The sequence below is a fragment of the Rhinoraja longicauda genome, chromosome 4 (assembly GCF_053455715.1).
Source record: "Rhinoraja longicauda isolate Sanriku21f chromosome 4, sRhiLon1.1, whole genome shotgun sequence".
NCBI classification, from domain to species: Eukaryota; Metazoa; Chordata; class Chondrichthyes; order Rajiformes; family Arhynchobatidae; genus Rhinoraja; species Rhinoraja longicauda.
In genome coordinates this window covers 87,738,081-87,754,649 of record NC_135956.1, presented here as the reverse complement: position 1 = coordinate 87,754,649, position 16,569 = coordinate 87,738,081, and the positions used below count along the sequence as shown (strand labels likewise).

At 48.2% G+C, this 16,569-nt stretch overlaps 1 protein-coding gene across 1 annotated transcript in view; it reads left to right on the top strand.

The window, feature by feature from the left end:
* The window catches only part of pou6f2 (POU class 6 homeobox 2), a 453,085-nt gene that overhangs the window by 391,273 nt on the left and 45,243 nt on the right, over positions 1-16,569 (top strand). Inside the window, exon 9 of the mRNA XM_078398327.1 lies at positions 15,822-16,031. Within this exon, the coding sequence (XP_078254453.1) occupies positions 15,822-16,031 (210 nt within the window). The remainder of the gene's footprint in view (positions 1-15,821; positions 16,032-16,569) is intronic.

Below are 16,569 nucleotides of genomic sequence, written 5' to 3'. Positions count from 1 at the left end.
GCAGGGCTCTAGTGAGACCGCACCTGGAGTACTGTGTGCAGTTTTGGTCTCCAAATTTGAGGAAGGACATTCTGGCTATTGAGGGCATGCAGCGTAGGTTTACTGGGTTAATTCCCGGAATGGCGGGACTGTCGTATGTTGAAAGACTGGAGCGACTAGGCTTGTATACGCTGGAATTTAGAAGGATGAGAGGGGATCTTATTGAAACATATAAGATTATTAAGGGATTGGACACGTTAGAGGCAGAAAACATGTTCCCGATGTTGGGGGAGTCCAGAACCAGGGGCCTCAGTTTCAGAATAAGGGGTAGGCCATTTAGAACGGAGATGAGGAAAAACTTTTTCACTCAGAGAGTTGTAAATCTGTGGAATTCTCTGCCTCAGAAGGCAGTGGAGGCCAATTCTCTGGATGCTTTCAGGAGAGAGTTAGATGGAGCTCTTAATGATAGCGGAGTCAGGGGGTATGGGGAGAAGGCAGGAATGGGGTACTGATTGTGAATGATCAGCCATGATCACATTGAATGGCGGTGCTGGCTCGAAGGGCTGAATGGCCTCCTCCTGCACCTATTATCTGTTGTCTATTGTCTAATCTTCACCACATTCCAATCATCAACATCAACATAGCACACCAATAATCAATCTAGACAATCCAGGTGATACATAAATCCATTTTTGCTGTATAAATCCACATGTACTGATTATAACACCTAATGGAATCAATCCCTGGTCTTTTAATTAAATACCTTACAACAACATCAATGTACTTGCTGAAGATAGACACAAAATGCTGGAGTAACTCAGCAGGTCAGGCAGCATCTCTGGAGAGAAGGAGTGGGTGGCGTTTCGGGTCGAGACCCTTCATCAGACTGAGAGTCAGGGGAGAGGGGAACATAGAGACATGGAAGGGCAAGGTGTGAAAACAAGACATCAAAGGGGACGAAGGAAAAAGAAAATTTAGAAAAGATTACTGTTCGCTAGGAGAAAGCGTCAATGAAGCATACAAAGATAACAATTTAATCAGGAGGGCAGTGAAATTAGTCGGAGAACTAAGATGGGGGAGGGATGGAAAGAGAGGGAAAGCCAGGGTTACTTGAAGTTAGAGAAGTCGATGTTCATACCGCTGGGGTGTAAACAGCCCAAGCGAAATATGAGGTGCTGTTCCTCCAATTTGCACTGGGCCTCACTCTAACAGTGGAGGAGGCCCAGGACAGAAATGTCAGTGTGGGAGTGGGAGGGGGAGTTAAGCATTTTGTCGTGGCTATCCCTCGAGGTCGAGGATGATGGTCTACGTTCCGATGTCAGAACGAAGACGCCTGTGTGCGTGTGTTTGTTTAACGTGTACTTGATGTTGCGCTTCAAGAAGCACACGGTCCTTCACAAATCAATCAACTCATTCCAATGGCAAGGGAACCAAGACGATTGGAGCTGATAGATCTGTTGCGGCCTTCATCCGCCTTCACAGCCGTTGAGTTCAAGATAACTTCGTCCACCGTTGAGGCCTTGTACGTTGGATCGTTCTTAGTCTGCACCCTCATCCTCGACCTTACCGCCATGGGTGGCCCCACCAGAAGCTAGTGCTCCCGACGGCATCACTCTCGGAATCATCGGGGCACGCAAGCCTCTTCACCGCGACATTGCTATTGAGGGCGTGCGGCGTAGGTTTACTAGGTTAATTCCCAGAATGGCGGGACTATCATATGTTGAAAGACTGGAGCGACTAGGCTTGTATACACTGGAATTTAGAAGGATGAGAGGAGATCTTATCAAAACGTATAAGATTATTAAGGGGTTGGACACGATAGAGGCAGGAAACATGTTCCCAATGTTGGGGGAGTCCAGAACGAGGGGCCACAGTTTAAGAATAAGGGGTAGGCCAATTAGAACGGAGATGAGGAAAAACTTTTTCAGTCAGAGAGTTGTGAATCTGTGGAATTCTCTGCCTCAGAAGGCCAATTCTCTGAATGCATTCAAGAGAGAGCTGGATAGAGCTCTTAAGGATAGCGGAGTCAGGGGGCATGGGGAGAAGGCAGGAACGGGGTACTGATTGAGAATGATCAGCCATGATCACATGGAATGGCGGTGCTGTCTCGAAGGGCCGAATGGCCTCCTCCTGCACCTATTGTCTATTGTCTACAAGGTGAACGATGAGAAGAGGAGTTAAGTGTTTAGCAACCGGTTGGTCCTGTAGGTTGAGGCGGACTTCTGTTGGGCGGCACCTTGCCTAAAGCAATAGAGGCCTCCACAACTCCACATTGCAGGTACAAACAGCGGCCAAGATCTTGGACACCCCGTAACTCTCAATCATGTTCATGACATCCGCTGTGTCAGCTATCAATAATGCACATCACAATATACCGATGAGATTCATAGGCAAGGTGTAATGGACGGAAAGATTCATTGAGGGGCTAATGTATGAAGCCAACGAAATCCCCTCTCACTTCTGCAATGAGAAATCACTTATGAAATTCCAAGTGGCATTTACTTTTGGACTATTTCATTGTTCACAACGGGAACCGGGTGGTGCTGTCAGCGATGGCAGCCTCGCCAACGGTCCGTCTGTCTTTTCGTCTGTTTTTGGTATTTTTAGTGTGTTTTAAAAGTTGGTGTAAATGTTCTCTGGTTTGTTTTATGTGAGGGGGGGAGGGGGGAACTTTTTCTCAATCTCATACCTTGCCGAAGATGCCATTGTTTTTCCGGATCGTATCTCCGGTCGCTCTGCGGCCTAACATCGTGGAGCCGGCGGCCTTGCTCGAGACTGACATGGAGCCCCACCACGGGGCCGTGGGCCTACCATCAGAGCCCGCAATCCCTTGCCTGGGGGAACGACGCTCCAACCGCGGCCTGCGGATCTCACCATCGAAGAGCGCGCATTCTCTGGTAGAGACTGATGTCGGGAAGCTCCAAAGACGCAGAAGGTTCGGCCAGCTCCCGACCCGGGGTCCGATCGCCCAGCGAGGGGGAGCTGAGATTCCCCCCCCCCGTTGCGGGCGCTCGATCGCCCCGACACGGAGGACCCGACTGCTGGCTGCGGGAATAAGATCGCCCGTCAACGGAAAGCTCGAGGCCCCCGACCGCGAGAAAACAAAGAATGGTTCATGATTCCAGTCATTTTCAATCCAGCAAATAAAAGGAGACCCAGAGAATGGGCAACGCAGAATAAGTGTCATTTCAGAATAAGTTTCATTTCAACTGGTGACCTTGCTCATTGTCCTCGGCCTCTATGAGCCTCAGACGTTATCAATAGACCAGGTAGGGAGAGGTATCCAGAGATACAATCCAACTTCACAGGCTAAGTGGAGACATTGTAAGAATAAAATGGCAGCTGTGATAGAGAGTCAGACACAAAATGGCTTGTATACTCTGGGGTTTAGAAGGATGAGAGGGGATCTTATTGAAACATATACGATTATTAAGGGATTGGACACGCTAGAGGCAGGAAACATGTTCCCAATGTTGGGGGAGTCCAGAACCAGGGGCCACAGTTTAAGAATAAGGGGTAGGCCATTCAGAACGGAGATGAGGAAGAACTTTTTCACTCAGAGAGTTATGAATCTGTGGAATTCTCTGCCTTAATTCCAGGGAATACAATTCCAATCTATCCAGTTTCTCAGAAGGCCGTGGAGGCGAATTCTCTGGATGCTTTCAGGAGAGAGTTAGATAGAGCTCATAATGATAGCGGAGTCAGGGGGTATGGGGAGAAGGCAGGAACGGGGTACTGATTGTGCGTGATCAGCCATGATCACGGTGAAGGGCGGTGCTGGCTCGAAGGTCCGAATGGCCGACTCCTGCACCTATTGTCTAAAATGCTGGAGTAACTCAGCGGGACAGGCAGCATCTCTGGAGAGAGAAGGAATGGGTGGTGTTTCGGGTCGAGACCCTTCTTCAGACAGTCTCGACCCGAAACGTCACCTATTCCTTCTCTCCAGAGATGCTGCCTGACCCGCTGAGTTACTCCAGCTATTTGTGTCTATCTTCGGTTCAAATCGGCATTTGCAGTTCCTTCTTGCACGTACAGAGTTAAACAGTTGCGTTGCATGAAAACAACCCCATCAGCCCAGCATGTCCGCCCTGACCAATCTGCCTTCCTCGGCTGGTCCTATTTGCCTTCATTTGGCCTATTTCCATCATCTCTCCTATCCACGTACCTGTCATGCAGATGCCTTTTAAATAATGTAATTGTATCCCCTCTAACACTTCCCCTTGCAGCTCGTTCCAAATTCTGACCACCCTCTGTGTGGAAAACCTGACCCCTCAGGTCCCCTTTAAATCCTTCCTCCCAGTTCTAAAACATACGCCCTCCAGTTTGAGACTTCTCTACCTTGTGAAAAGGATTGTGTCCATCAGCTTCATCTATCCCTCTCTTGATTTTACATCCTCCACAAGGACACTCCTTAGGCTCCTTAATTCCAGGGAATACAATCCCAACTTATCCAGTTTCTCCACTTAACACAAGACCTCCAATCCCAGCAACATCATCGTGAATCTTTCCTGAACTCCCTGTCACATCAGAAGACAGTGGAGGCCAATTCTCTGGATGCTTTCATCCAGGGCTTTCAAGAGAGAGTTAGATAGAGCTCTTAAGGATAGCGGAGTCAGGGGGTATGGGGATGGCAGGAACGGGGTACTGATTGAGAATGATCAGCCGTGAGTACAGGGCATTGGTGAGACCACACCTGGAGTATTGCGTACAGTTTTGGTCTCCTAATCTGAGGAAAGACATTCTTGCCATAGAGGGAGTACAGAGAAGGTTCACCAGATTGATTCCTGGGATAGCAGGACTTTCATATGAAGAAAGACTGGATAGACTCGGCTTGTACTCACTGGAATTTAGAAGATTGAGGGGGGATCTTATAGAAACTTACAAAATTCTTAAGGGGTTGGACAGGCTAGATGCAGGAAGATTGTTCCCGATGTTGGGGAAGTCCAGAACAAGGGGTCACAGTTTAAGGATAAGGGGGAGGTCTTTTAGGACCGAGATGAGAACGTTTTTTTTCACACAGAGAGTGGTGAATCTGTGGAATTCTCTGCCACCGAAGGTAGTTGAGGCCAGTTCATTGGCTATATTTAAGAGGGAGTTAGATGTGGCCCTTGTGGCTAAAGGGATCAGGGGGTATGGAGAGAAGGCAGGTACAGGATACTGAGCTGGATGATCAGCCATGATCATATTGAATGGCGGTGCAGGCTCGAAGGGCCGAATGGCCTACTCCTGCACCTATTTTCTATGTTTCTATGTTTCTATGAATGGCGGTGCTGGCTCGAAGGGCCGAATGGCCTACTCCTGCACCTATTGTCTCTTGTCTATTACATCCTTCCTATAGTGCGGTGATCAGAACAGCTTAAACTGATCCAGGTGCAGTCTCGCCAATGTTTTGCACGGCTGCCACCTGACGTCCCATCTCTTGTACTCAGTACGCCATGCGATGAAGGCAAATGCATCTGCATTCCCCACCTTATCTACCAGCGCTCTTGCTCTCAAAGAACTATGCACTTGTATCCCTAGGTAAATTATTACTGCAGGATTATTAGAGGCAGGAAACACGTTCCCAATGTTGGGGGAGTCCAGAACCAGGGGCCACAGTTTAAGAATAAGGGGTAGGCCATTTAGAACGGAGATGAGGAAAAACTTTTTCAGTCAGAGTTGTAAATCCGCGGCATTCTCTGCCTCAGAAGGCAGTGGAGGCCAATTCTCTGAATGCTTTCAAGAGAGAACTAGATAGAGCTCTTAAGGATAGCGGAGTCAGGGGATATGGGGAGAAGGCAGGAACGGGGTACTGATTGAGAATGATCAGCCACGATCACATTGAATGGAGGTGCTGCCTCGAAGGGCCGAATGGCCTCCTCCTGCACCTATTGTCTATTGCAGGATTCTGATGAAAATTGAACCTTGTTAATAGTAAAGGGCCTGTCCCACTTAGGCAATTTTAAGGCGACTGCCGGCGACTAGGCTGTAGCTTATGGTAGCTTATTGCGGGCGCTGTCTGTCGCACGCTTTCCCCAGGTTTGCTAGGTTGTCTCAGATGCATTTAGAAGCACGTAATATTAAATTGAGTAAAGTCATTTGAAGATACCATGAAATACTTGTGCTTAACCAATTTATTTACCGTCAGGACATTTGACAGGTAGATTGGAGGCGACAGTTTGACGGTCAGGTAAGCGTGGGAATTTTCACGATGTTTATGACCATCAGCGATTACATTTAAAGTAGGCTTCCAACCCAGATATGCAACCCAGAAACCAGATATGCATCTCCCGTACATTTTCAAAGAACGCCCACACTCCGCACAAAAATGCATTTAACCACGTTTAAAATAACCACGTTGTGCGGCACAGTGGCGCAGCGGTAGAGTTGCTGCCTTACAGCGAATGCAGCGCTGGGGACTCAGGTTCGATCCTGACTACGGGCGCCGTCTGTACGGAGTTTGTACGTTCTCCTCGTGACCTGCGTGGGTTTTCTCCGAGATCTTCGGTTTCCTCCCACACTCCTAAGACGTACAGGTGTGTAAGTTAATTGGCTGGGCAAATGTAAAAATTGTCCCTAGTGGGTGTAGGATAGTGTTAGTGTGCGGGGATCGCTGGGCGGCGCGGACCCGGTGGGCCGAAGGGCCTGTTTCTGCGCTGTATCTCTAAATCTAAATCTAAATAAAATTTCTTAATACTGCTATTAGTAAACTGGAAGTCAATCCAGTTTTTGCCTTGGTACCGTGAAGCCTGGTTTTCAAGTTACCCCGGGCAAGATGTTATATTTCAAAACTCTCAAGTAATTACCGACCAATCAGTGATTTCAGCGAAAATTAGGACGCCGGAGAAGCATTGATAAGCGTGGGAATTTCGCGATGTTTCCGAAGACGGTGTCATCTCAACCTGACTCGGCATTGTCGTGGTCATTGTCGTAGGGTAAAAGAAAATTTTGCCGATCTGCTACGACTTTGACAGTCGCCGGCAGTCGCCTAAAAAATCGCCTAGAGTGGGACAGGCCCTTAAACCTTGTACAGTACACAGAACCAGTGTCTCAGTTTGGCTCGGTTGCTATACAAATGCAGATTTATTTATTTTTTCTTTTCGTTAACGAGACCTGACTTGGTAGACCCGCCATTTCAATGTCATCATTAACTGGTGAAAAGTTTTTTTTAAAGTCGTGAAGAAAAGTTAACTTTGTTGGGGACGAGTTAAAAAAAATGTAATAAAACTCAGTGACTCTCATGAAGAGTTGTCTTGTGTAAAGTGAAGAGATTGGTATTAAGGGGATGCAGCCTAGTTTCCTTTTTTATTTAGAGCCCGTTTTCTAAATATTTGAGACCTCAGTAATCCTCCCAGATCTTTTTCAGATCGAGAGGTCGAGTTCAATCATTGAAAAAAATTCTTCGCACATTAGACGTGAAGAATCAGTGTGAGCCTAACAGCTCTGTTATCTACGTCGCAGTGATTTATCCAGCAATGTATTCAGGAGACTCTTGACCTCCTCTGCTCACAATGTGTGTCTAAAGTCTCTGTGAATCACTGTGAATGGATCGCTCCCAGTGATATTAACAGTCTCTTCATGCTTTACAATTGATGCAAGGCAGGAGCAAGGATTAACCACTGCTCCAAGTCATCCAGTGCATCAGTGTTCAATTACAATAGGCTCAGATAATACTTCCAAAGATGAACGCTAACCTTGCAGGCACCATAAACTGTAGTTGCGAGAATTCAGTTCAGTTTAGTTTAGGGCTACAGCGCGGAAACAGGCCCTTCGGCCCACCGAGTCCGCACTGACCAGCGATCCAACGGGACCCCACTACTGGCCACATCTTCCCATCTCCTCCCCGTTCTGCTTTCCGCAGAGACCGTTCCCCCCATAACTCCCTGGTCCACTCGTCCCTTCCCACCCAAACCACCCCCTCCCCGGGTACTTTCCCTGCAACCGCAGGAGATGCAACACCTGTCCCTTTACCTCCCCCCTTGACTCCATCCAAGGACCCAAACAGTCTTTCCAGGTGAGGCAGAGGTTCACCTGCACCTCCTCCAACTTCATCTATTGTATCCGCTGCTCCAGATGTCAACTTCTCTACGTCGGCGAGACCAAACGCAGGCTCGGCGATCGTTTCGCTCCACACCTCCGCTTAGTCCGCCTCAACCAACCTGATCTCTTGGTGGCTCAGCACTTCAACTCCCCCTCCCATTCCCAATCTGACCTTTCTGTCCTGGGCCTCCTCCATTGTCAGAGTGAGGCCCAGTGCAAATTGGAGGAACAGCATCTCATATTTCGCTTGGGCAGTTTATACCCCAGCGGTATGAACGTTGACTTCTCCAACTTCAGATAGTTCCTCTGTCCCTCTCTATCCCCCTCCCCCTTCCCAGTTCTCCCACCAGTCTTCCTGTCTCCTACTACATCCTATCTTTGTCCCGCCCCCTCCCCTGACATCAGTCTGAAGAAGGGTCTCGTCCCGAAACGTCACCCATTCCTTCTCTCCCGAGATGCTGCCTGACCCGCTGAGTTACTCCAGCATTTTTTGTCTACCTTCGATTTATACCAGCATCTGCAGTTTTTTTCCCACCCGCACATTATCATGTATTCATGTACGTAATCATGTATTGTCTCTCCGCTGAATGAATAGCATGCAACAAAAGCTTTTCACTGCACGTGACAATAAACTAAACCGTAAAGCTGTTAACTATCCTGCACACACTAGGGACAATTTGACATTTATACCAAGCCAATTAACCTGCAAACTTGCACGTCTTTGTGTGGGAGGAAACCGAAGATCTCCGAGAAAACCCCACGCAGGTCACGGGGAGAACGTACAAACTCCGGACAGACAGCGCCCGTAGTCGGGATCGAACCCGGGTCTCTGGCGCTGCAAACACTGTAAGGCAGCAACTCTACCGCTGCGCCACCGTGACCACCCTGTACCTTGAGTGTTAAAGTATTAGAAATCTTGAATATTAAAAATAAAGTGCTAGAGCAACTCAGCCTCTGTTGTGAGCCAGCCCCTGTTGTGAGCCGGCCTCTGTTGTGAGTCGGCCTCTGTTGTGAGCCGGCCTCTGTTGTGAGCCGGCCTCTGTTGTGAGCCGGCCCTCTGTTGTGAGCCGGCCTCTGTTGTGAGCCGGCCTCTGTTGTGAGCCGGCCTCTGTTGTGAGCCGGCCTCTGTTGTGAGCCGGCCTCTGTTGTGAGCCAGCCTCTGTTGTGAGCCAGCCTCTGTTGAGAGAATGGACAGATGGCGTTTCGGGTCGGGACCCTTCAACAGACCCTTGCTATTATTTAGACAATAGACAATAGGTGCAGGAGGAGGCCAAACGCAGGCTCGGCGATCGTTTCGCTCAACACCTTCGCTCAGTCCGCCTTAACCAACCTGATCTCCCAGTGGCTGAGCACTTCAACTCCCCCTCCCACTCCCAGTCTGACCTTTCTGTCATGGGCCTCCCCCAGTGTCATAGTGAGGCCCACCGCAAATTGGAGGAACAGCACCTCGTATTTCGCTTGGGCAGCTTACAGCCCTGCGGTATGAACATTGACTTCTCTAACATTAGATAGTTCCTCTGTTCCTCTCTTCCCCTCTCCCTTCCCAGTTGTCCCACTGTCTTCCTGTCTCCACCTATATCACAATAGACAATAGGTGCAGGAGTAGGCCATTCGGCCCTTCGAGCCAGCACCACCATTCAATGTGATCATGGCTGATCATTCTCAATTAGTACCCCGTTCCTGTCTTCTCCCCATACCCCCTGACTCCGCCATCCTTAAGAGCTCTATCCAGCTCTCTCTTGAAAGCATTCAGAGAATTGGCCTCCACTGCCTTCTGAGGCAGAGAATTCCACAGATTTACAACTGTCTGACTGAAAACGTTTTTCCTCATCTCTGCTCTAAATGGCCTACCCCTTATTCTTAAACTGTGGCCCCTTGTTCTGGACTCCCCCAAAATTGGGAACATGTTTCCTGCCTCTGATGTGTCCAACCCCTTAATAATCTTATATTTCCCCTTTTTATTCCACTATCTTTTAAACCCTGACTACAATATCAACCTTCCCCTGTGCTGAAATGTTCATGGCCCTTTGGGTTGATGCGAGCGTTATTTACAATATTGTTTTCGTGTAGATAATTGCTTAAAAGTGCTATCATGTTCTCATGTTATAACAAATCAACAGTGGCTGAGTAACCAGTAAGGGCTGAGTAAGGTGTTCAGTGTATTATTACCTACTAGACCAAGTGGACCCGTTGGACCCAAACCTCTCCTGCATTGGTGCAGCACCCTCTCTTCCCCCTCTCCTCCCCTCCTTCTCCCCTCTCCTCCTCCCTCCCTCTCCCCCCCCTCCCCCCCCTCCCCTCCCCTCCCCTCCCCCCTCTCCTACCCCTCCCCTCCCCCCTCCCTCTCCTCCCCCTCTCTCCCCCCTCTCCTCCCCCTCTCTCCCCTCTCTCCCCCCTCTCCCCCCTCTCCTCCCCCTCCCCCCCTCTCCTCCCCCTCCCCCCCCCTCCCCCCCCCCTCTCCCTCCCCCCCCCCTCCTCCCCCCTCTCCTCCCCCCTCTCCTCCCCCTCTCCTCCCCCTCCCCCCTCTCCTCCCCCTCTCCTCCCCCTCCCCCCTCTCCTCCCCCTCCCCCCTCTCCTCCCCCTCCCACCTCTCCTCCCCCTCCCCCCTCTCCTCCCCCTCCCCCCTCTCCTCCCCCTCCCCCTCCCCCTCTCCTCCCCCTCCCCCCTCTCCTCCCCCTCCCCTCCCCCTCTCCTCCCCCCTCTCCTCCCCCTCCTCTCCTCCCCCTCCCCCCTCTCCTCCCCCTCCCCCCTCTCCTCCCCCTCCCCCCTCTCCTCCCCCTCCCCCCTCTCCTCCCCCTCCCCCCTCTCCTCCCCCTCCTCTCCTCCCCCTCCCCCCTCTCCTCCCCCCTCTCCTCCCCTTCCCCCTCCCCCTCTCCTCCCCTCCTCTCCCTCCCTCCTCTTCCCCTCCCCCACTACATCCCCTTCAACCCCCCCCTTATCCTCTTCCCTCCTTAGGAGATAGATTTAAACTTTAAAATGTGAATAACTTTAAAACACCGATTTCCATGAAACTTCTTCCATTAGCACCAAAGGGACGACGGTGAGTAAGGTGGGCCTTAAATTGTCGTGCTATCGTGTACCGTTTTGGCTGTAGTTCAGGAACAAACAAACAAACAAACGAGAGTTTTAGCATACCAATTACTGTGAGGCCTGAAGACTATAAGCAACAGAAGGTGTATTGAGATAAAATACCGGCCTTTATCGCCACTGACCAGTGGAGTCTTGTTAGATAAGAAAATAACTGCAGATGCTGGTACAAATCGATTTATTCACAAAATGCTGGAGTAACTCAGCAGGTCAGGCAGCATCTCGGGAGAGAAGGAATGGGTGACGTTTCGGGTCGAGACCCTTCTGTCTTGTTAGATGGTATCAATGGTTTCCAATAGATTAAGTGTTAATGTTAGGTTAGGGCTGCCTGCCAAGAGAGCCTTTTCCATTCGTAATCATGCCTTGTTTAACAAGTGGATCCCGTCTCAACTTGTGCATTAAATGCAGATGAAATGAGTTATCAATCAAGCATTTGCATTTACCAGATTCACGGCAGATATGCTTCAAACTTTGGTTAACTTTGGACAACAACATTAGGCAAATAGATCTGTTGTTTTCAATTAAAAGAAGGCTCTGTGCGCTGTGGTCTGCTCGTTGTTCTGATTAGATAAACGTTCGTTTGTTTAGGAAGGTCCTTGATGTTAAATGGTGCTGCTAATGAGGGGCTGATGGATGGGCGCTTGCAGCAGCCCTGTGGTGCTATGCGACTCATTACTCTGGAAAGGGGCTTGATAGGATGCACTTGCTTTTGCAGCGTCTCAGCTGCTGAGACTCCCCTGATATAATCAGGTCATAAAAACCGGTGGCAGGCATCAGCAGAAAAAGACACACATGCAGTATTTGCACACGTTTCATCCCCCATCATCAGAATGCAGTATTAACCTTCAAAAATAAATCCGAATCAGGTTGAATCTCACTCGGAGGAAATCTATTCAGTATTAGAAAGGAAATAAAATCTGTATCCTTTATCATTCCAGCCCCATGTTATAATATTTTGCAGTTTATTAAACACATTGTTGATAATATGAACCTCTTTGCCTCAGAGTGGGGACATGAAAATGGTCAAAGACATTTGCAATAAGTATGGCCACTTTACATTAATGGAATATATGTCAGGCAATATTTATACAATTAAATTTGGTATTTAATGCAAATATTTTGTTTTGTGCTTTTTTAATGTAGGAAAGTAACTGCAGATGCTGGTACAAATCGAAGGTATCACAAAATTCTGGAGTAACTCAGCAGGTCAGGCAGCATCTAGGAGAGAGGGAATGGGTGACGTTTCGGGTCGAGACCCTTCTTCAGACTGTTTCAATGATAGTTACACCCCAATTTTTTTATCCATTTCTATAATATAGCACATATGCCCCTCTTCTCGTGCCAATAAGGCACAATGGTACTTCAGGTCTTTCAAAGCAGAGAGTAAATTTAAAACCTAAGGTAGACACAAAATGCTGGAGTAACTCAGCGGGTCAGGCAGCATCTCAGGAGAGAAGGAATGGGTGACGTTTCGGTTCTTCTTCAGAAGGGTCTCGACCCGAAATGTCACCCATTCCTTCTCTCAGATGCTGCCTGACCCCTCTGAGTTACTCCAGCATTTTGTGTCGACCTTCAATTTGAACCAGCATCTGCAGTTATTTTCCTACAATTTAAAAACCTATGTGAGCAAACAAGGCTATGAATGTAAATAAGGGTTTGAGGTACAGATTAGGATTTACTAATGAAAAACTTTTTTCATCTCAACAAGCATTGTTTCTGGCTCATAGCGTTTCTGTCTGGAGTGTGGTAGGAAGGAACTGCAGATGCTGGTTTAAATCGAAGGTAGACACAAAATGCTGGAGTAACTCAGCGGAACAGACAGCATCTCTGGAGAGAAGGAATGGGTGACATTTCGTGTGGAGACCCTTCTTAGAATAAAGGGGAGGCCATTTAAAACTGAGGTGAGAAAAAAACTTTTTCACCCAGAGAGTTGTGAATTTGTGGAATTCTCTGCCACAGAGGACAGTGGAGGCCAAATCACTGGATGGATTTAAGAGAGAGTTAGATAGAGCTCTAGGGGCTAGTGGAATCAAGGGATATGGGGAGAAGGCAGGCACGGGGTATTGATCGGGGACGATCAGCCATGATCACAATGAATGGCGGTGCTGGCTCGAAGGGCCAAATGGCCTCCTCCTGCACCTATTTTCTATGTTTTCCATGTTTCAGACTGAAGAAGGCTCTCGACCCGAAACGTCACCCATTCCTTCTATCCAAAGACGCTGCCTGTCCCGCTGAGTTACTCCATCATTTTGTGTCTAATTTCTGTCTGGATGTTGTTTGCGTCTAAACCTGAACAGAGACGTCATTCAATAGACAATAGACAATAGGTGCAGGAGGAGGCCATTCGGCCCTTCAAGCCAGCACCGCCATTCAATGTGATCATGGCTGATCACTCTCAATCAGTACCCCGTTCCTGCCTTCTCCCCATACCCCTTGACTCCACTATACTTAAGAGCTCTATCAAGCTTAAGAGCTCTATCTAGCAGTTCACCAGTGGGAGGCTACTGCCTTGCAGCTCCAGGGACCTGGGTTCAAACCTGGTCTCAGGTGGGTCCTTTGTTAAATGTGTATGTTCTGCATGTGGGCTTCCACAAGGTGCTCTGTTTTCCTCCCACTTCCAATGGACAAACTTGTAGGTTAATTGTCTTCTGTAAATTACCCTTTAGTTTTGATAAATGGCAAAAGAAGGGGAATTGATTGGTCATGTATGGAAGAGCAGGTTTCAGAGCCATAGAGATCGCTCTGCTGAGAGCTGGCATAAACCTGATGAGTTGATCATAAGATCATAAGGTAGGTGCAGAATTAACCTATTTGGCCCATCAAGTCTACTCCACCATTCAATCATGGCTGATCTATCTCTCCCGCCTAACCCCATTCTCCTGCCTTCTCCCCAATAATCAATCTACCCGTCAAATGTCCTGACGGTAAATAAATTGGTTCAACAAAACTATCTTCTGGTATCTTCAAATGCCTTTTCTTAATTTAATATTACGTGCGATGTTTCCGAAGACGGTGTAATCTCTTAGCCAGGTGCTAGTTACACAAAAAAAGTAACTTATATCGACCTGACTTGGCATTGTCGTGGTCATTGTCGTAGGGTAAAAGAAAATCTTGGCGATCTGCTACGACTTTGACAGTCGCCGGCAATCGCCTTAATAATCGCGTAACTAGGACAGGCCCTTCAGTTAAACTATGAAGTAGAAACTTTCCGAGATACTGGTTCTTAATCCAATAATTATTAGAAAATAATTTTCTGCCCGCTCCAAAGCACACATTCTTGGGGATAAAAGGGACGTACAACGAGATCTGGGTGTCCTAGTGCATCAGTCACTGAAAGGAAGCATGCAGGTACAGCAGGCAGTGAAGAAAGCCAATGGAATGTTGGCCTTCATAACAAGAGGAGTTGAGTATCGGAGCAAAGAGGTCGTTCTGCAGTTGTACCGGGCCCTGGTGAGACCGCACCTGGAGTGCTGTGTGCAGTTTGGGTCTCCAAATTTGAGGAAGGATATTCTTGCTATTGAGGACGTGCAGCGTAGGTTTACTAGGTTAATTCCCGGAATGGCGGGACTGTCATATGTTGAAAGACTGGAGCGGCTGGGCTTGGATACACTGGAATTTAGAAGGATGAGAGGGGATCTTATTGAAACATATAAGATTATTAAGGGGTTGGACACGTTAGACGCAGGAAACATGTTCCCGATGTTGGGGGAGCCCAGATCCAGGAGCCACAGTTTAAGAATAAGGGGTAGGCTATTTAGAACGGAGATGAGGAAAAACCTTTTCAGTTAGAGTTGTAAATCCGCGGCATTCTCTGCCTCAGAAGGCAGTGGAGGCCAATTCTCTGAATGCTTTCAAGAGAGAACTAGATAGAGCTCTTAAGGATAGCGGAGACAGGGGGTATGGGGAGAAGGCAAGAACGGGGTACTGATTGAGAATGATCAGCCATGATCACATTGAATGGCGGTGCTGGCTCGAAGGGCTGAATGGCCTCCTCCTGCACCTATTGTCTATTGTCTATTAAAAAAAAACCATAATGGCACCAGGGACCCAGGTTCGATCTTGACTATGTCAGTGTGGAGTTTGTACATTCTCCACATGACCTGCGTGGGATACCTGCGATATCTTCGCTTTCCTCCCACACTCCAGAGACGTACAAATGGTATAAATGTAAAATTATCCCCAGTGGGTGTAGGATAGTGTTTTAATGTGGAGGGGTCACTGGTTGGCGCAGACTCGGTGGGCCGAAGGGCCTGCTTCCGTGCTCTAACTCCAAACTTAGGTAAAATTTGCTGACAATGCACAGGCTTCCTTTTCTTTAAGCTGCTTAAATGACAGCTTCTTGGTACATCATTTTCCTACGAAAATAAACAGCTACTTGCACATCACAAAATGCTGGAGTAACTCAGCAGGTCAGGCAGCATCTCTGGAGAGAAGGAATGGGTGACGTTTCGGGTCGAGACCCTTCTTCAGACTGATCATCATTTTTCAGTCTGAAGAAGGGTCTCGACCCGAAACGTCACCCATTCCTTCTCTCCTGAGATGCTGCCTGACCTGCTGAGTTACTCCAGCATTTTGTGAATAAATACCTTCTATTTGTACAGCATCTGCAGTTATTTTCCTACAATTACTGGCCATGTTGACCGTGATGGATACGCTTAAATAGCGAGGGGTGAAAATCATATTGCGTTTCTTGCTCCTGCTCTTTCCGATGTATGTGGTTTTTTTTCTTATTATAGATAATCGGGACGATCCCATTGATGTCAAACCCGACAGTGCCGTCGAATCAAAACGCAGGTGGGGCTCAAGGCATCCAAGTGCAACCACTCACCCCTCAGCTTCTGACCAATGCCCAAGGTCAGATCATCGCCACAGTGATCGGAAATCAGATCTTGCCAGTGATCAACACACAGGGAATTACACTCTCGCCCATTAAGCCAGGCCAACAGGTAAATCATTTCCTGTCCTGTCCTGGTTCTTTACCTGTCGTGAATCGAATCAAAGCAGACAGAGATGGAAAGGTGCAAGGCTCAGGGTGTCATTTTTAACTGCCCTCTCACGTGATCAGGTATTAAAAACAGGGGTGGCCAAACCGGGGCTCGCGAGCTACATGCGGCTCTTTGACCTTTAATATGCGGCTCGTGGAAATATGTTGGCTGAGCTCCTTTTTTCATCACAGTTAATATAAAAAGGTAAATAAGAAAAAATTTCAAGCTTTATAATTATTTACTGGGTATGAATTGAGACCCCATTGGAATGAAACGTAAGTTTAATGTTCATGGTTAGTAAAAAAATATTTAAGTTCATGTCTTGCGGCTCTCAAACATCTGAACTTTATCGTATGTGGCTCTTACATTAAGCAAGTTTGGCCACTCCTGTATTATAAGGATACTAGACCAAGTGGACCCGTTGGGCCCAAACCTCACCTGCATCGGTGCAGCACCCCCTCCTCCCCCTTTCCCCCCTCTCCCCCCCTCTCCCCCCTCC